The following is a 21,016-nucleotide window of genomic DNA, read 5'->3' as shown; positions in this document are numbered from 1 at the left end:
CAATTTTAATTTTGATTTGATTTGAATATCAGTATGCGGATGATACCCAGCTCTACCTCTCTTTCAAATCAGAACCAGTGAAGGTGGTGAAGTTCCTGTGTTAGTGCCTGGAGGCGGTTGGAGGATGGATGGCAGCTAAAAGATTGAGGTTGAATCCTGACAAGACAGAAGTACTGTTTGTTGGGGACAGGAGGTGGGCAGGTGTGGAGGACTCCCTGATCCTGAATGGGGTAACTGTGCCCCCGAAGGACCAGGTGCGCAGCCTGGGAGTCATTTTGGACTCACAGCTGTCCATGGAGGCGCAGGTCAATTCTGTGTCCAGAGCAGCTATCTATCAGCTCCATCTGGTACACAGGCTGAGACCCTACCTGCCTGCAGACTGTCTCGCCAGAGTGGTGCATGCTCAAATTATCTCCCGCTTGGACTACTGCAATGCGCTCTACGTGGGGCTACCCTTGAAGGTGACCCGGAAACTACAACTACAGTAATCCAGAATGTGACAGCTGGACTGGTGACTGGGAGCGGCCGCCGAGACCACATAACACCGGTCTTGAAAGATCTACATTGGCTCCCAGTACGTTTCCAAGCACAATTCAAAGTGTTGGTACTGACCTTTAAAGCCCTAAATGGCCTTGGTCCAGTATACCTGAAGGAACGTCTCCACCCCCATTGTTCTGCCCAGACACTGAGATCCAGTACCGAGGGCCTTCTGGAGGTTCCCTCGTTGCGAGAAGCCAAGTTGCAGGGAACCAGGCAGAGGGCCTTCTCGGTGGTGGCGCCCGCTTTGTGGAACACCCTCCCATCAGATGTCAAAGAGAAAAACAACTACCAGATTTTTAGAAGACATCTGAAGGCAGCCCTGTTTAGGCAGGCTTTTAATGTTTAATAGATTTTATTTTATTTTTCTGTTGGAAGCCGCCCAGAGTGGCTGGGGAAACCCAGCCAGATGGGCAGGGTATAAATAATAAATTATTATTATTATTGTTAATTTTTCTATAGCAGTGGTTCCTAGTGGAGTTATCCCAGAGGGTCTGTGAACTGGCCCTGCACAGGAGGAGGAGGAACTTCAGCAGTGGTACATCGTCTGCCACAGAATGAGCCCAGCCAAGCACAAGTCGGCACTGTGCTTTGCCTGCCTGGTTGAGACACCCCCAGGGTGAGATCAGGCTAGGGCTTGGGCTACTGCTATAACAGAGCCTTTCTTGCTTGATCCTGCAGTACTTTTTCGAAGTAGTAACTGACTCCCAAAGGTAGGAGGGATGAACAGGCTGCAACTGCTGTATTCCCCACTGTGTTAGATCCAACCTTTTTTGAGTCTTTGCTTTCCAGCTCACCTTCCTTTCCTGCCTCCTTCCCTGCACCACTTGAGACCCAGGAGGCGTCCTGTGGTGGCATCTGCCTCGCCAGCCATGGTGTTAAGCTATGGCGCCCTGCCTTCTTATTGAGCGAGCAGCCTTCGGGTAGCTTTTGTCTTTGGTCTATGCAGCAACCAGCCACTGATTTCTAAGACTGATGATAACAGTGTCTTACCACAGAAGGGTAAAAGGCACTTCAACACTTTTGGTGAGATTTGGCTTCCTTTCTTTTCCATTATGAGATGGACGATACTCTTCCACCCTCAGCACAAGAATCTCTGTGGAGAGGCTCCTTGAATTGATAATACATAAATAAACCTATTGCTTGTGTACTATGTACAAATCAATAACATACCAAGGTTACGTAAAACGCATAGGCAAACACAACGTAACCAGCTGCACAAAAATAAAACTCTTCAATATATATAACAAAATAACAAGAATATATTCATAAAGTGACGACAAATTAAGAGCGACACAGTGGGTAGAAGTCCCACAAAACTAGTTCATACGTAAAGTCCCAAATGTTCAAAATGTGTACTGTTTCAGTCTGCTTGTAGCCTCTGTATATTCAGAGGGCCAACAGGTATGCAAAGGAAAGTTCGTAGCTGTTCCACACGTTCCAGAAATAAGGATTTCCGGAATAGTCATCCTGTTTCGCCCATCTGGGCTTCTTCAGTGGTACAAACTTCTATATAATATAAATGAATATAATACAGTATTTTAACATCCTTATCTCAAAACATACAAACAATATGAGCAATCGAACCAAAGCGCACATACCATACAATGTTCAACAAGATCATGATTCTAATGACCAAGGGTTGCTAGCATAAAGTAACATTGCTGTGGTCTTCAGTTAGATTGACAGTAACATCATACAAACAAATTCAGGTGAAAGCAATCTACAGATTCAGAGTCGCTTTCTTAAAGTGACCCACACAGCCATACTGATATGAAACCATGGATAATTGTTATTTATCTAAACATAGTTACTAACTAATAAGAAACAACTGTAATCAATTTCAGTGTTTAAACCTGAGGGATGCAAGGAATTCAGTAAGAAAATGAATCTAGTCTCTTTTTGCATAAGGTTTTTTCTAATGACCAGCTACAAACTTTCCTTTGCATACCTGTTGGCCCTTTGAATATACAGAGACTACAAGCGGATCGAAACAGTACACATTTTGAACATTTGGGACTTTACGTATGAACTAGTTTTGCGGGACTTCTACCCATTGTGTCGCTCTTAATTTGTCGTCACTTTATGAATATATTCTTGTTATTTTGTTATATATGTTGAAGAGTTTTATTTTTGTGCAGCTGATTACGTTGAGTGTGTTTGTGTACTATGTACTGCATATGAAATTTAATAAGAATGTACCACTGGACAAGTTACTGTAGTTATATGTTGTTCTATTTAAATAAAAACAATAAGAAATTATTGGAAAGGTAGTTATAATTTGAGGTAGCTGATTTGTAATAAAATTGGAGTACTGTATACCTTTTCAATAGAGCTAGTTGAAGATGGCTCTTTCAACTTTTCTTCAGAGGGACCTTATGTGAATGGTTGTGGCCTTTTGTGTTTGGTGGAAGAGTAGCTTCCATTTCTGAGCAAACATATTCTCTACTCAGGTAGGTAGCAGTGTTGGTCTGACGCAGTAGATATATATATATATATATATATATATATATATATATATATATATATATATATATATATATATTTGTCCAATAGCACCTTAGAGACCAACTAAGTTTATTCTTGGTATAAGCTTTCTTGTGCATGCACACGTCTTCAGATACACTGAAACAGAAGTCACCAGACCCTATATAAGGTGTATCTGAAGAAGTGTGCATGCACACGAAAGCTTATACCAAGAACAAACTTAGTTGGTCTCTAAGGTGCTACTGTACAATTTTTTTTATTTTTTAATATACAGTATTCTCTACTGTTCTTAAACTTCCTTTGTTTTTTCTTCTTTTGACTATTGCATGTTTTGTCTGAAGTGGAACATCTTTTTATATTGTAAATGTGTTGCAGGGTGTAAAACTCCTGACAGTCATTGATTCGAGAAGATAATGAGATCATAAAATGTTCATGGATGTTGCTACTTCTACTACTCAGGGAATACAGTGGAGCCTCTGGTTACATACTGTCCTCCTTACAAACGCTTCGGGTAACGATCTCCACTAACCTGGAAGTAGTTGCTCCTTGTAGCGAACTTTGCCCCAGGATGAGAGCTGAAGTCACATGCCAGCAGCAGCGGGAGGCCCCATTAGCAAAAGCACGCCTCAGGTTAAGAATGGTTTCAGGTTAAGAATGGACCTCCAGAACGAATTAAGTAACCAGAGGTACCACTGTAAAGCTGTCAGCAATAGAATGTTTGCAGTCAAGCTTCTGTGAAAGAGTTTTCCGTTTGGCGTTGATTAAAGCCTCACACAAGTCTGAATGGCAAAAAGAATTATAAGACAGGCCCAGGTGAAGGTGGATGAGAAGAGATCTCTAAGTTTTTGCAAGGTAGAGCGTCTGAAGAAATGAGTAGATTGGCTGAGAAATGGGAACATTAGGGAAGGACAGGTAGACGAGACAGGCTTGAGGAAAGGAGGAGAGAGTAAGCAGGATGTTTTAGGATAGGTCTAATAACAGGGCAACAACTCTGGGAAAAGCTGACACCAAGCCTAAGGACAAATAGGCTGCATTCTTTTGCCAGAAAAGTGGCTGTGATAGGATTATTGGGCAGGCAGAGTACTGCCCAAGAGTTACGGTTGTTAAAGAAACAGGACAGAATTGTTAGTTGCCTGAAAAGCAGGGTGTAAAAGAAACAGGTGGAGGCATGAATTGAAAAGGATGCGACCAAAGAAAAATGACTGGGGAAGGGAAGGGAAAAATATCAAGTGATTTGTAGTGATAGGTTTTCATATGTGTAAGTACAATAATCGTTTGAAGTTGCCGTGATTGGGTGGGCAACTGTGTGAGGAAAAGATTTACTGTTCAGCGAGTCCCTAGCAGAAATAAAAACATACTTCTGCCCCCACATTTCTTCTGATTTCCCCCTCCTGCTGCAGCCCCTATGTCACATTTCATGCCTTCCATAGCATCTCTCAACCACTGGAAGCAATTCCTCAAGAGATTCAAGGGGCTACTATAGTGAGGATAGCTGGGAATGCCCCACTGCATCAGCAGACTTCCAGTCACACGCCTCTGGACCCTACCCCAATATGTGTTTCTTCACATTGGGCAAGCTTTAATTGCATTGCAGGGGGTTGGACTAGATGACCCCCGGGATCCCTTCCAGCTTTACAATTCTATGATTCTATAATTAAAGTTCGAAATGTGAAAACATTCTGAAAATTTTATTTTATTTTATACCAATTAACTACAATTGTCTTTAAATTAGTTTACAAGGATACACTAGTTAAAACTATAAAATCAAACTTCAATTAAAATGCCTGCTGGAATAAAATAGCCTTCAATAGGCACTGGAGCTTCAGAAGGAAGCGGGTCTGTCTGACCTCAGCTGGAAGGGAGATCCATAAAATTTGGTGCACAACACTACATGCACACCTGTAGCTGGTAAAAGGCACTCCTAGCCACCCAGGCTACCTGAGCTTCCAGGTGCAATTATGGATCTAGCAGCGCACTCCCAAACTCCAAGCCTGTTCTTTCAGAGGAACGCAACCCCATCCAGAACAGGCACCTGGCCAGTCTCAGACATGGAGCTAGCAACCCAATATCTGAATACCTGATGTTTCCTCGCTTTATGGTCTTGATTTATGGGCTACTACTAAAACGAGGCTGCATTTTAAGCTGTTTGTTTGTTATTTGTTGTTGTTGTTGTTTTCCTATTACATTTTATTGTAATTCATATTTGGTGGCCCTGGCCGGGGAGGGTGGGTTATAATATTATTATTGTTATTGTTATTATTATTATTATTATTATTATTATTATTATTATTATTATTAAAGTGCCTTTGTCTTCCCATGGTTCAAACTCAGATTATTGGCCCTCATCCAGTCCATCATTGTGCCCAGACAATGCTCCAGATCATGCGCAGCCTTCTCTGACACATACATTATGGAGAAATAGAGGTTTTTACTAGGCAGGATGTGCAGGGGTCAGGAGAGCAAAACAGATTAATAAACTTTGTACTTAAAACAGGAAAGTGGACTGTATACTGTGTAATAAATTGTAGCGTTTAATGGAGCATTGTTGCTTCCTACAAAAACCAAAGCTCTCTGAAGATGCTTAGGTAGTTGCTTGTTTTACAACATAGCTTTTATCTGCAAGCAAAAATAATCACGCTGATTCTGTCCGTCTTGTAAGTTACTGCCCACCCACTTATTCTTATGTTAGTCATTTGTAGTATGTAAATAGCTCAAAGGAAAGAAGAACTCTATTTCAGTCTCATAGCTTCTCGCTTTATGGTTGCCTGGAGGCATTTCTTGTTGCGAGCAACCTCATGAGTGGCTTTTTGTTAGCCATGTATAATGTCTAAATATAATTATTTAGGAATATTATTCATAATATTTCTAAGTATAATTATTTAGGAATATTATTTGTAATATTGAGGCTTCCACAAATCCATTTGCCAAGGCCAAGGGCCCTTCTTCAATATAATAACATCATTCATTGCACCTTCCATCTTCTGAATCAGGGGAAGATTTTCTTATGTCATACTGCTGAGCTTTGAAGCAAGAAGAAATATGACGAGAGACTTGCTGCTTCTGCCTTCTCCAAAGCCCAGCATGATATGTGACCCTCCCCTCCTCGATAAGTTCTCTGGCACACACAGGGGAGTGGGTGCATAGGTGGTGAACACAAATTATATCTGACTTGTAAGGCAAGTCAACATTTGTGGACCCCTGGTAATAATACACTGGTAATAATACAGGATTTTACTGAAGTTGTTAAGAGTTTTTTGAAATAACAATTTTAATTGCTTACTGGAAGGTGAAAGATTGGCCTTTGGCCAGTGAGAGGTGTTCTGTGTATGAAAAGTGGTTTCTGTACATGGATTACTCGAGCTATGTTTCAGGAACTTGCTGTGGATATAGGGCTATAGGGAGAATCTAGCAACTGCTGCCCTATAAGTGGAGGAGGATTTCTCATATCTGAGTAGAGCAGACTCCCTTGGAAGGTGGTGGACTGTCCTCCTTTGAAGGTTTTTAAGCAGAGGTTGGATTGCCTTTTGTCATAGATGCTTTTGTTGAGATTGCTGCATTGCAGGGGGTTTTAGACTAGATGACCCTTTGTATCGCTTCCAACTCTACGATTCCATGAGGGCACAGCCCCTCACTCTTTCCCCTCTGAATGGAGAGAAATAACTCCAGGCACCCCTGCTCCCCATCCCACTTGATCAGCAGGGAAAATATCAGCTCTAAATGTTGGTGCAGTTGGGAATGTCTGGATTGGAACAACTAGTTTTAGCTTATTATATGTTGATATAAGATTACTGATTCATGTTCTTGCATTTCTTTTTCAGATTAAAACTTTTTTTTAAAAAAATGGCAGCAGAAACCCAGACACTTAACTTTGGGCCTGAGTGGTGAGTTACCTATAATATTTGTGTCTTGAGAAGTTTTCACTAAAGAGTTTGACAAAAGTTGGCTTGTAGATGCATTGCTTCAAATGGTAAATGAGAAAGCATATTTGAGTTGTCAAACTAGCTTTTTTTAATTACAGCTGGTTAATTATATCCCTGGCTTGAATTAAGAAGCAGGAGCTTGTTGTCGCAATGTTGAAGAAATCCCCCTTTGTGAGGACATTTCAGTTAGAATAAATCAGAATGATACTAAGGGAGAAAAATATTTAAAAGGAGCACTGAGGGCTATAGATGTTAGTGACTTCCTTTCCCACCAGGAGATAGCACGGACAGAAAATACTTACAATACTTTTGTTGCTTATTGTCACTCTTCCTTGCAACCATATACAATTTCGGGGTCACAGTGATATGCAGGGTGTATGTGTTATTGGAGTGAGCTTCCCACTGTGTTGTGCATTCTATGTTGAAAGTGAGGTTAAACATGTCCTTACTCAAGTAAGACATTGTTACAAAGAAATTGCCCATGGCTTTGACTGCACAGTGCTTCCTCAGCATCTTCAGACTTGTTCTCATCATCCAGTCTGGATGTTCAGGAAAGAATGGATAAGGATCACCTTTGCTTATTCAAGTAAAGTTTGCCATTCCTTACAGTAAAAATACTGTTGGTATTAAAATTACCTGTGGACAAAATACCTTCATGCAGGAAAAGTGTACATAGTTCATATATAAGCTTTCCAGAACTATATTTTTAATGAAATGACATTTTTTGCAAATAATAATAATAATTTATTATTTATACTCCGCCCATCTGGCTGGGTTTCCCCAGCCACTCTGGGCAACTTCCAACAAAATATTAAAATACAATAGTCTATTAAACATTAAAGCTTCCCTAAACAGGGCTGCCTTCAGATGTCTTCTAAAAGTGTATGGTAGTAGTTTGGTGGGAGGCACCACAGGGCTGGTGCCACTACCGAGCAGGCCCTCTGCCTGGTTCCCTGTAACTTGGCTTCTTGCAGCGAGGGAACAACCAGAAGGCCCTCCGCACTGGACTTCAGTGTCCGGGCAGAACAATGGGGGTGGAGATGCTCCTTCAGGTTTAGGGCTTTAAAGGTCTTGTCAGGATTCAACCTCAGTCTGTTAGCCACCATCCATCCTCCAACTGCCTCAAGACACTCACACAGGACCTTCAACGCCTTCACTGGTTCTGATTTGAAAGAGATAGAGCTGGGTATCATCCGCATATTGATGAACACCCATCCCAAACCCCCTGATGATCTCTCCCAGCGGCTGCATGTAGATGCTGAAAAGCATGGGGGAGAGGACAGAACCCTGAGGCACCCCACAAGTGAGAGCCCAGGGGTCTGAACACTCATCCCCCACCACCACTTTCTGAACACGGCCCAGGAGGAAGGAGTGGAACCACTGTATAACAGTGCCCCCAGCTCCCAGCCCCTCTAGACGGTCTAGAAGGATGTTATGGTTGATGCTGTAAAAAGCCGCTGAGAGATCCAGCAGAACTAGTAAACAGCTCTCACCTTAGATCATCAACCAGTGTGACCAAGGCAGTTTCAGTCCCCTGATGAGGCCTGAATCCCGACTGGATTCTTCCAGGCATGCCTGGAGTTGTTCAGCAACCACTCGCTCAATCACCTTGCCCAAGAATGGAAGATTTGAGACTGGGCAATAGTTGGCTATATTGGCCGCATCTAAAGATGGTTTTTTAAGAAGCAGTTTGATAATCGCCTCTTTCAGTGGGTCTGGGAAGGCTCCATCACCGAGAGAAGCATTTACCACCCCGCGAAAGTATATATTATGAAAAACCACTTCTTTTTTCTTACCTGCATTAAAAACCATTTGGTAGCAAAATGGAGAGTAGCAGTTACTTTAATTAAAAATCTTTAGTAACTTTTTGGCCCATTAATTTTGAGCAGGAGTGGGGTTTACCTGAGGGCCACATTACTTTGTGGGCAGCTTTCAGGGGCCACATGCCAGTGATGGGCAAGGCTAGAAACTATAGAGATGAGTCTGGCCTTTGTCCGGTAGGCTACATTCCAGCCACACAAAAACCAGAGGTTCCTACATGCACATCTCCCCATTCTCCATTTAGGTAAGCAAGCAAGTAGGCATCACAGCTTAAGGCAGTTGAGGAGGGTGTGGAGCAGGACAAGTAAAGGGTGAAGGGATGTGTGTCCTGGGAAGAGATGGAGGCTGGAGGACTATAGCTGGCTCCTGGACCTGAGGTTCCTTACCTCTGCTTTAGAGTTTCAGAAAGTATTGTTTTGATACCTTTCATGCTTTCCATTATATAGTACTTTTTTCTTCCCCAGATTCTTGGTTCATAGAAAAGTGGAAGGTTATTCACAAGTGATGCTTATTTAAATGTCATGAAAAGAGTTACCACATGGTGGCAGCAAACTAATGAGAGTTTATCCCAAATGGCCAGTTGGAGTGCCTTGAATCCTCCTAAATTATGAATAGCAGCAGCGATAGAACATCTGAAAAGTTGTATGAGATAAGCTTTGATTTTAACATTATATAGTTTTTGTAATATTTCAGAGTAACTTTTTGATTCCTAGCTCTCCACTAGTTAGCAGTAGCTTTTATTTAATACTTGTAAGGAGATTCAGGTCTGTGCAAATGCTGGACTTCAGTTTAGCTGCCTTTTAATACAACAGTATTATTTTAGATAGGTTTACATTTACCTACAATTTACACTTTATACAATATACACAGAAACAAATCACAATCCTTAGTCACTGGTTACTATTACAGACAGCAACTATGATGCCATTGGTCTGAAAAACTCTGTCCTTGGAGATCTCTGACACATACTGGTTATATTCTTGTCAAAATATAAAGCACATAATGTAAATAAAGCTGCACTATGTTTGCTTCCATTTTTTGCATAAAAATGGCTCATTTGTCATCTTGTCTGATGAAACTGCAGTTATCGTAACAGTTTATTTAAAATAAACCAATGTCCAACCATTGGTTATGAATCCAGCTTGTTTAAATAAGCCATAGTTAACATTAATCACAGTTTAGGGTTCAAAATGCAAAGCAATTTGGCTTCAAAATCAAACTCTTCCTCCTGCCAAAGGCCAGTTCACATCATACTTCATGGGTTTAGCATAACATCAAAATGTGGCTGTTGAGATGCAAATACTTATTGTGTTGTGTGCTGATAATAGTTGCCCAATTGAGACATTATGGGAAACTGGTTAGAGCAGCTGTAAAATGCTGGTGGGAATCCATTCACGAGGAGGGAGTGTAAAAACCTGTGACCCATTCCTAATTCTCCGAACACTTGTTTTTTGGGGGGGAGGGGGTTGTCTGAATAAGGTATTACTGTAGTTTTATTTGTGTTTGATTAAACTGTGGGAACTAAAATCAAGTTCAAACCTTAGAAAATGCATGTTGTGACTCAGAATCAAATTGAACCTGAAGTGAAAACCATACTGAAGCAGTTTAAAAAGAAGAAGAAAAGAAGACGGAACTGTTATTTGAAAGCCTGCTGTGCATCCATAACTGATTACTTTCCTGCATCCCCAATAATTCTGGTTTCCAATTCAGAATAAGTGTGGTGGCACATGTGCAGAATCAGAATAAGGGATACATAATACATGGGATGATTTTTATACACGTTGGGTTTGTCCAGGCTTCTATACCCTGCCTTCTTCAAGAGCTAAGAAGCAGCAGGCAGGATGGAGGCCTGCTGCTTTAATGCTGCAATCCACTGTAGAGCAGGCTGTGAGGGTAAACAGCCTAGTAAAGGAAGGGAAGAGGATAGCATTTCTATGCACTGTGGAATGCTTCCTGCATGGTCAGCTAGTATCTGTAACTTTTACAAGATGTTGTTGAAAGCTTTTCACACTAACCTTTGACCCTAAGGGTCAGTATACATAGTTCTTTATTAAACAGTGAGTTCTCTGACAGGCTCATATGTGGTAGATAGGCCTTCAGGGTCCCATCTAGTGCAGAGTACAGTAGCCTCCCTGTGTATAGAGCAGGTCTCTGAAGTAAGTACCTTCAAGAGACTAGGTAGAGGTAATTTGAGAAGATGAAAATAGGTGGTGAATGAGAAAGAGAATGGGAAAATAAATTTAATTTTCAAATTTGTCGTCAAAGTACATCCTTCAATACATAGTAGCATACTGCTTTCTGTGACTAGGCCCTGGAAAAAAAGCTAATTAGTCACGGGCAAGGAGTTTTTGCCAGCCAAATTGAACTTTCTCCTTTGAGCAGCTGACATTCTCATGCTGTATCACAAAGGTTTTTTTAAACATCCATTTACTTCCAGAAGCTATTTGCCATGCAGCATGGCTGTAGGAATGCTGTTAGTGGAAAAGCAAGTATAAAACCCTTCTGGGCAGATAGAGTTCTTTAATCTGGGCCATTGTATATCTTATACTTATGTTGCAACAACTTCTTCAAGCTGTAGGCTTTTCTTTTCAGTATATTTAGTCATAGACTATTAAGAACAGAATATGCATTACAGAGCCAGGGTCAGGTTTGTTCCTGGGAATCAAGGACCAAGACTGACCATGGGACCAAGAGTAGTGGCAGTTCATCTGGCTCTGAGAGATGGAGTGGTGAGGACCAGTGGCAATGCCACTAGTGAGAGAAGCCATAGCAGAGACCTGTGGTGAGATGGTGGCAGTGCCTTTTAGCACTGCCCATCTCAGAAGGAATACTGTGATTAGAACCACTGCCATCTTACTTTGTCCAGAATTCCTTTGAGTCCTGATAAAGCATTGCAGGGCGATGATTGAGGGGAAGGACCCAGATGCGTTCAGGGTAGCTGGTAGCAGCTTTAGTCATTCAGTTTGGTGCTCCTCTGTGCCAGGCATTAGAAAAAAAATGAAAAATAAAGCAGGTCCCTGTGGGGCACATGGGATTCAGCACTTGTCTGACAGTGCTGAATGGTGGTATCAGGTCTTCAATATCAGTATGTTGATAACCACCTTTGCACATGTGTCACCTGTAATTGTAATGTGAATGGCATGGTGACCTATTTAGATGTATTGGCCTAAGCAACAGCCAATTCAGAGCATCAGTTATAATGAACAAAATAGAAAATCCCAACTGTTGATTCCATATGAACTTCACATTAAAACTATGTGAAGTGCATTTAAGAGTCTTTTGTGAATAATTTTCAACTAAAGCTATATAAAAACAGCTTTCTTTAGCTACTTCTGCAGGATAGAAAGGGATTTCTGTTTGATATCACTGTAGTCTGAAGGTTTGTTGTCTTGTCGGCAGAGTATATAATTGGTTGTCTTAATTTCCTCTTCCCTATTTGTTCCCCTATAGGCTGAGAGCTCTGTCTAGTGGTGGGAGTGTGACATCTCCTCCCCTTTCTCCAGCTTTGCCAAAGTATAAATTAGCAGATTATCGTTATGGGAGAGAAGAAATGTTAGCACTTTTCCTGAAAGATAGTAAGGTAAGTTAGGAGAAGAATGTTCCTGTGTGGTTGCTTGCAAATACATTCATAGTTTTAAGTGTATGCTAATGAAACCAAGGAGAAAATGCTAAACTCATAAAACTCTAAACAACTTCTTTGAAAGGTCATTAGTTGCTTAGGTTTCTGAAGGAGTTTTTAGTAGTTGCTAGAATTATGCCCATAATTCACTTTATTAGTATACATTTTTGGTTTCCAGATATGTCTGAATAGATATTGAGACCTGGAAAAAGAAATAGAAAGAAAATTATTTGTTTTGTACTTTCTTTTGGCTATTGGTATTGTCCATGGCATTTATGTTTTGAGGGTCAATGTATTTTGCTACATTCTGTCTTCCCTTGCAGATACCATCAGACCTTCTCGATAAGGAGTTTCTGCCTATTCTACAGGAGGAGCCCTTACCACCCTTGGCACTAGTACCTTTTACAGAAGAAGAACAGGTTGGTTTCTGAATAAACAGAAAATGGGGATTTCTATACAGTGGTACCTTGGTTCTCAAACGTAATCCGTTCCGGAAGTCCATTCCAAAACCAAAGCGTTCCAAAACCAAGGCACGCTTTCCCATAGAAAGTAATGCAAAACAGACTTTTAAAAACAACCCCTCAAACAGCAATTTAACATGAGTTTTACTGTCTAACGAGAGCATTCATCATAAAATGAAAGCAATAATCAATGTACTGCACTATAAAATAAAAAGACAGTATTGTAGATGATAAAAATTAAAATTATTTTATGTTACCTGCAGTGATGATAGTCATTTGTGGATGGGGGGCTTTTATTCACAGACAATCAATCAATCAATCAATCAATAGCTGAACTGGATTCCACACAGTCACAAAAACAAATTAACCAAAAAAGCCTGAAAAACGCAAAATAGCAAAAACAAAAGTGCCAAACGTAATCTGTTTGGAGGTCCATTTGACTTCTGAAATGTTCAAAAACCAAGGTGCAGCTTCTGATTGGTGCAGGTGCCCCGGAAACAATAGCCGACAGCCGCTTCAGACATTCGGCTTCCGAAAAATGTTTGAAAACCGGAACACTTACTTCTGGATTTTCGGCCTTTGAGTACCAAGGTACCACTGTAAGCCTTATACTTGATTAATGTAGGGAAAGTGGAATATTCCACTATTGTATCTCATTGATCCTTGATGTTTAGAGAGATGCACTCAGATACAAAGCAGTTGCCCTGGAGTGATACTCAACTGGAATTGATATTGGTATGCTTCATTCTAAATATGTCTGCTATGGCTCGGGAAATCTTAGGCTGAGAGAATTTTACAGGGTATTCAAAGTACAGTATGCAAGTTAATCCAGGGAGTTTTTAACACACATTTGAAACATGCAAAAAAGTATTATTCCTTCCCCCATTGTTTAAGCTGTGAAATTACTAGTTATCAGAAACTTTAGAAATGGAATTTTGAAAATCTGTTTATAGGCTGTGGTTGCCTTCTATGCCCCACCCCCCCACCCCAAATACAGTAAGTTTCAGCAGAATACACTGCAGGAGGACATAATATTAAAATACTTGAATTCTGTATTGCTGTTTTCTTTCTCCTTTATTTGATATATTTATTTCCTGCCTATCCAAATAATTGCTCAAGGTGACTCACAATTAAAAATATAAAATCCAAAGCCATTAGAAAATTATAATTTAAATGATAAATATTAAAATCCACAGTAAGTCCTTCTGAACACAATGGGATTTACCACGAAACCCCTTCATGAATAGCATATACAACAGGAAATAAGGGACTGTGTTACACACAGATCAGTTAAGAGAGTTCCTAGTTCAACATACTAGCATACTATGGATAGTTTAAACCAGAATCCAATCTTCTCATTTGATGCATCTTGGAGCAGGGCTGGAGAGAAGGGAGGAGCACTTTAATCCAAGGCTTGAACCTAATACAAATATCGTATCTAAATATGCATATAATCACTTGCTTTGCTGTGTTGTGTAATTCTTATAACTTGCAACATAAGACACTTTCTTTAATCTGAAAAAGAAAAATCATTCCTTGATGTCTTAAGGGACATCCACTATACACAAATGCAAAGTGACCGCATAATTAATATTCTAAACATGATGAACACGTGAAGCTGTCTTGTAGTGCGTCGGACTGTTGGTGCATCTGACCCAGTACTTGCTGTTCTTACTGGCAACAACTTTTCAGGGTCTCAGCAGAATTATTTCTTAGCCCTGCTGTCTATCTCAAATCCTTTTTAACAAGATTGAGCATGGGTTCTTTCCTTTTACATATATTCTACTAGTGAGTCAAAACACTGTACAAACATTCTAGAGCATTCATATGCAAAAAGCTCATTTTGATATTTGAAAATTGAAGGAAATTGTGATCTCACCAGCAATACCTACGTAGCTTTATCTATTTTGACTTGAAAATTGCTGAATAATACATTAGAATTTTGCGGGGGTGGGGGTGTAGATAGGTCTGATTTTATGATAGCATTGTTACAAAATGTTTCTCTCACCATGTTTCTTCTTTTCGGCAGAGAAATTTCTCTATGTCTGTAAATAGTGCTGCTGTCCTACGATTGATGGGACGAGGCGGAGGAACGGTGGTAGGGGCTCCTCGAGGTCGAAGTTCCTCTAGAGGCCGAGGTGAGAGGCTTTGTGAACGTAAAGTAGTGTCATTGTTACATTTTAGAATTAAACTGCTTAACCCCATGTTGGGGATTTATAATCTGCCATGGCTTTTCTTTCTTTAGAAGGAAAGATGGGATAAATAATTTCTGCCCTTAATGGCCCACACAGTCATCTTACACCTCCTTTGCAATGTGAGGTAGTAAAATGAACAGATGTAAAATAGTTACGACAACCTGCAAGAAATGTAGACATAATAGTTGAATTCAGTTAACAGACTGCATGGAGCTGGTCATAGATATCTCCGTAGCATAGAATTGTAGAACAAAAACTACTTAAGGCAAGAATTTAGAAGAATGTAAAAAGAGCTTCAAAGCATTCGTGATCATTTTTTGTTGTTATAGAAAAGAACACATTTTGGGTGTAGTGGGGGGCTATAAACTTAGCATTACAGAATCACAGCAGGGAACCTGTTAGAGTGGTCAGGTTTTTTTAAATGTAATAATAAAAATACATCGATATTTGGAAGACCCAGAAAACCTTTTGGTATCACAGTGGGATATCTATGGGAGCAGTCTGTAAAAAAGGTTATTAAGTTAATTTTGTTTTCTAAAATTAGGAAAAAAAAATTAAATTTTGGAGTGCCTTAGGGCCACAAAAAGCCTTTTGCCATATGGCACCACAGTGGGGGACTCATAGGAGCAGTCAGGTGTTTTAAAATACCATATTTTGGTGGGTCTTGTTGGAAGGCCATTTTACCAATTTTGTATCTCTCTTCTAGGCTGTATGTCACCCATAAGTTAACCATCCCTGCTTTAAATAATATTGTTTTTATTTATTTATAAAAAATATTTATAATCCGCTATATCATAAAAAACAGTATCTGTACACAAAAGTAACCATGTAAACATTTAAATAATAGACCATCAACTAGCTGTTGCAGAAATATGTTTTCTTAATTGTCTACATAAACTGGGTAGCATTAAAAAAAATTCAACAGGCAATTAAAGAATGATGGCAAATGACAGTTTTGTAGGCTTTATAAAGAACCATGCTTGTGCTGTTCTTTACTCATTTTTACTGTGATCTTCTTGCAGGAGATCTTTAGATATGAAAAAGAAATAATCTAGCAGTGATTATGCTTAAATTTTCAATCTTGCAAGTATACCATACTTTGATGATATTCCTCAGTGTTTGGTTTTTTAGTATTTTCTGCTAATGTTTCTAAAGTAGAGTGTCCTAACTGTGTGCTGGGGAAAAGTGTATTTTGTATTAAATTGCTCCTCACTTAAAGCCTTTTACTGTAGCAACAGTATTTGGCAATATAGTACTAGTGTTGTCATTGGGCCATACACCTGTGCTAGCAATTCCTGCACTGTTTCTGCCACTACTTTTAAGAGAAGTGACAACTGCATAACTTTCCAGCAGGGTTCATACTGGTGGGGGAGTAGAAAATGGGAGCAACTCAGAAATTAGAAGCAAGATAAAGAAATTCCTTCAGTAGCACCTTAAAGACCAACTAAGTTTTTATTTTGGTATGAGTGTATCTGACGAAGTGTGCATGCACACGAAAACTCATACCAAAATAAAAACTTAGTTGGTCTTTAAGGTGCTACTGAAGGAATTTTTTTATCTTGCTCAGAAATTAGAAGGAATGCTTGTGTGGTTGCTTAGCAATGCACACATGATTATTCCTTTCCTTTTTTTCATTTAAATTCTTACTGAGCTCACAAATATGACTGGAATGTTGCAGTCCTTCAGCTAAAGTGGAGTGACAATAAATGGTGTACAAATAAGATGTGAAAGAGGTAGTTTCAGTGTTTTGTTTAAGTGTTTGTTCACTTTATTAGTTTGTTTTCTTAATATTTACTGGTGACCGAGGAAGTGGAAACATCATTTATTGATTCTGTTTTATAGAATTGCCAGTCATAATAGAACAAGTGCCAGGAGCACTCAACACTTTCTCTGGACCAACTGATGGTTCTCTGTGGTTCGGATTCCACCCATGGCCCAGTAGTTACCTGTCATGTAAGACAGCACCTGCTTTGCTATAAACCTATGATTTATGAAAAATCAAACTGTGTGCATTTCCTAATTGGTCTTCCTAAGAGCTCGCTTTAAAGGAAGATTGGCACTTTGGCAAAGTGCAAGAATCAGCTTTGGTCTTGTTGGTTCTAAAGGAAAATGGTAAAATTTATAAGATCTCAACCATATTTTGTCTTTCAGGCAGAGGTAGAGGAGAAAGTGGTTTCTACCAAAGAAGTTTTGATGATGTAGAAGGTGGATTTGGGCGAGGAGTGGGCAGAGAAATGCACAGATCACAGAGCTGGGAGGAAAGGTAATTCAATAAACATATACATTGACATGGACTGCATCTGTTGTGAAGCTCAGATAACTTGTTGCTGCTCTAAAGTTTGTCCATCTAGGTCACAGAGGTGGCCACCATGTTTGTGAGCATAGATTTCATAGAACCGTAGAGTTCGAAGGGATCCTGAGGATCATCAAGTCCAACCCCTGGCAATGCAGGAATCCTGCCTACCGTTGTCCCTGGGTGGGCTCAAACCACCAACCTTCTGGTTAACAACCAATGCTGCACTGACCTATTTCTCCACGAACATGAGTATACAACACTTGCCGGGGAGCCAGGGTTGGCAGCAGCTCCCCTTTGAGAGTATGTTTTATAGCAAACTAGTTTTGCCTTGCTTAATGTATGGAACGGCTATAGAGTTCCAGCTATTTCATCAAATTTTGAAGTTATAAGATCTAAAATCAGTGACAGAGCCTCCTATAAGAACAGCTGGATAAAAATGCTTAAACAAGCTAACTGAACCAGGGCACTATTGGATGGTATTGATGATTCAGGAAATCAAGTTACAAAACATAATTATCCCTTGTAGAATTTAAGAAAGATCTGAAATTGGTAGCCTTCATGACATCATAGCTTAGTACTTATCTAGAATTACCGAGAGAACAAGGAAGAATTGAACCTGCTTAGGAGAGAAGAGATTATGGTCAGTCTCCAAAGAACTAAGGACTTAGATCTGTAATCAAAAGATGACTTTAGACTTATTTCTCTCAACAGCAAATGCCTCTGCTTCAAGGCAATGCTTTTGAAACCAGGGAGAATTTCAAAAGCAGTTTGTGTTAATGGCATTTGATTTAACTGTTCAAAGAGTGGGGGCAAGTCAAATTGTATTGGGCTAGCACAAACCACTTGAATGATCTTAAGCAGCACAGTGGATTCTAACCTAAAAGAACTAAATTGTATTCTAATGGGTTGAAATAAATTGATCCACATAAGGAAAAACACAAATTGTGACTCAAAAAGGTCAAATTAATTCTTCCTGATGTCTTCCTGAAATGCTGAGAGAGAAAACATCAGCTATATTTTTCCAACAAGCAAATATTAGTTAACCAGTGGGGATTTCCCTTCATATGTGTTACATTTTTATAAACTTACCCTAGTTTATGAGAAGACAGATCAAGATCAGATTTTTAAAAATGAGACAAGTAAATTAGTGTGATCAAGCTACCAGTAATATAGATTGATATTCGTGGCACATTAGTATGCATACATTGACAATAACAACTATTATTAAGAGCTTCAATAATATAACAAAAAATTGGATCGTTAGGGCAAATGGATAGTAGAAATACATCAGTAACACACGTTTTTACAGGTTTGTCTTCAGAATAACTTTTGCTACCCTGTTTCTCATATTTTAAGACATACCCATAAAATAAGCCATAGCAGGATTTTAAGCATTCAAGGAATATAAGCCATACCCCGAAAATAAGACATAGTGATAGGCGCAGCAGCAATGCCGGCCGCGGCAGGAGGAGGAGGAAAAAAATAAGACATCCCTTGAAAATAAGCCATAGTGTGTTTTTTTGAGGAAAAAATAAATATAAGACATGTCTTATAATATGAGAAACACGGTACCTGTTCTGATGTCTATATCTGTATATATATTCTGTCCAAGTATGCTATTAATAAAACATTATTTCAACTTGTTTTTCCTACATCACAGAAATAATTGTGATCCATGCCCTGTCTTAAATGTTTCCAAATGCTTTGGTAATTTGCTGTTTTGCCTTTTTAGGGGGGACAGGCGGTTTGAAAAACCAGGCCGAAAAGAACCAGGTATGTGGGTTGCTTTTTGTTGTTTTTTAAATGGTATGGATATCTATATTTTGTATTATTAGTAAGAAATTCAGTGTTTAAATCTGAAATTATCAAAATCATATGCACACGTAGGCCAGCATCTTTAAGAAATGGGATTAGATATGTGCTTTTACCAAATAGGCCAACATTTTTAGGAATTGGATTAGAGCCTGGTCTATATGAATTAAAAGAGAGAAAGGGTTTTTTGCAGTGGGGTAGTGGGGTTATAAACTGAAGACTTGTACTAAGTTTCTGAAGACACAGATATTAATTATACCTGGAACGAGTGTACTACTTCATTGAGAGTTACATTATAATTATTTTAAAGCACAACACTGAACTTTTCTTATTTTTTAGTTTTTTTTCATAATACACATCTTGTTGAAATCAGCAGGCTATTTTAAGGGTCATTTCACATGACCTCAAGTTGGCTGGGGTACATAGTGAATCATATGCCCATTAGAGCTGGTCATGCTACAAGATTGCTCTGCCACACAGCCAATTTTTAGGCTGTAATGAGGTCAATGGGATTAAAAATTACTTGCTAAATTGTGTGCTGAAATTTGCTCTGGCAAGTCATTGGATGCATTCAGTGGTGATAAGACCAAAGTAAAGTTTTGGATCATGCCATGTTATGTCTCAAGTAGTTTGCATTCTGAGCATTTTTGCAGTGTAATGCAAGATAACATTTTAGAAAACAATTCTCTAATACCCCTTCCCCGTTAGTCCATAATTCCCTCACCCCAATTGCATAAAAGTTACAACTCGTTGGCTTGGATCAGGTAGTCCAAAAAATGATGCTGCCTATAGGAGTTTGTTTATTATATACAGGCAACCCACACTGCAGGTAGCCTGTGCTTCTTCCTGCCCCACCTCCTGTTTCCCAGTTCTCTGAAAAAAAGAGAAAGGAATTGAGAGGAGAAACTTGCACCTCACCCTTTCTACACAGTGCTATGAGAGTGATCCTCAGGCTTTCACTTTTGTTTTAAACTAATCATAGCTTATGGTGACATTCAAACCTGAAAAAACTACAAGTTAGTGTTAACTATACAAGACAACTTCAAACCATGGGTTATGAAACTAACTAGTGGCCATGCTTGGGAAGATAAAAATGTGCAAGCCCAAGACTTGCTGCAGCTCATCCTCATCATGCTAAACCATGGTTTATCATTATGTGTGAACTAGGTCATTTGTATTGAGAAATAGTGGCCTGTTGTTTTCCTAACGTTTTTGGTGAACAGGTTTCTCAAGTTGAAGAAAAGAACTTGGCTTTTCTGAGGAATTTTAAAGGTGCTAGTAGCCACCAAGCACTCTTTCTGAAAGTCAATAGGATTTGGGTGCTTAACTGCAGCTTGCTGTTCTTTGTTAGGAGATTCTTTTAATATATATACTCTGAATTTTGTAGCAGTGCCAGATTTCTATGGTGATCAAAACTTGAAAATTGTATAAATCACCATCTGTTTAAATGCCCTTTGAATCCCCTTTAAAGCATCTAAGTTATGTTGATGTGCTGTTCTATTTTAGTTCTTACAACGTTGGTAACACTAAATTAGAAGGCATATTTCCAATTCCTCTGGCTTTCAGTCATATATAGATTTAAATCATTTGGTTTCTTGGGCACTGTCTGAACTTGGTAACATTTTTCTCTCTATAGCTATGAGTTAATATTTAGGCTTCTAAAAGTAATTTATATTGTTTTTATAAGGCATTTCGGAGCATAAGATGATTTACAATTCCTTTTCTAATTTTTCTCTACATTTCTGTAAAATAGGTTAATCTTCAAAATTATGATACCCAAAGTGCATGCCACTGAAGCTGTAGGGCCTTGTGGGGTTTTGTATAGGCATCTCACTTGTCAAGAGATGGCAGTGACTCAGTTTGCTTAT

At 39.4% G+C, this 21,016-nt stretch overlaps 1 protein-coding gene across 2 annotated transcripts in view; it reads left to right on the top strand.

Annotated features, from left to right (window-relative positions):
• The window catches only part of GIGYF2 (GRB10 interacting GYF protein 2), a 68,778-nt gene that overhangs the window by 5,417 nt on the left and 42,345 nt on the right, over nt 1-21,016 (top strand). Inside the window, exons 2-8 of one of the 2 annotated variants that reach the window (XM_035133107.3) lie at nt 6,843-6,905; nt 12,216-12,345; nt 12,708-12,803; nt 14,875-14,983; nt 16,883-16,993; nt 17,192-17,303; nt 19,069-19,109. In XM_035133107.3, coding sequence (XP_034988998.3) covers nt 6,865-6,905; nt 12,216-12,345; nt 12,708-12,803; nt 14,875-14,983; nt 16,883-16,993; nt 17,192-17,303; nt 19,069-19,109 — 640 coding nt within the window. In that variant the 5' untranslated portion in view covers nt 6,843-6,864. The remainder of the gene's footprint in view (nt 1-6,842; nt 6,906-12,215; nt 12,346-12,707; nt 12,804-14,874; nt 14,984-16,882; nt 16,994-17,191; nt 17,304-19,068; nt 19,110-21,016) is intronic. The other variant, XM_060274654.2, reaches the window with a different exon arrangement.

This window comes from Zootoca vivipara, chromosome 5 (assembly GCF_965207765.1).
Source record: "Zootoca vivipara chromosome 5, rZooViv2.hap1.1, whole genome shotgun sequence".
In the NCBI taxonomy this organism is placed as follows: domain Eukaryota; kingdom Metazoa; phylum Chordata; class Lepidosauria; order Squamata; family Lacertidae; genus Zootoca; species Zootoca vivipara.
This window is presented reverse-complemented; position numbering and strand designations above follow the sequence as displayed.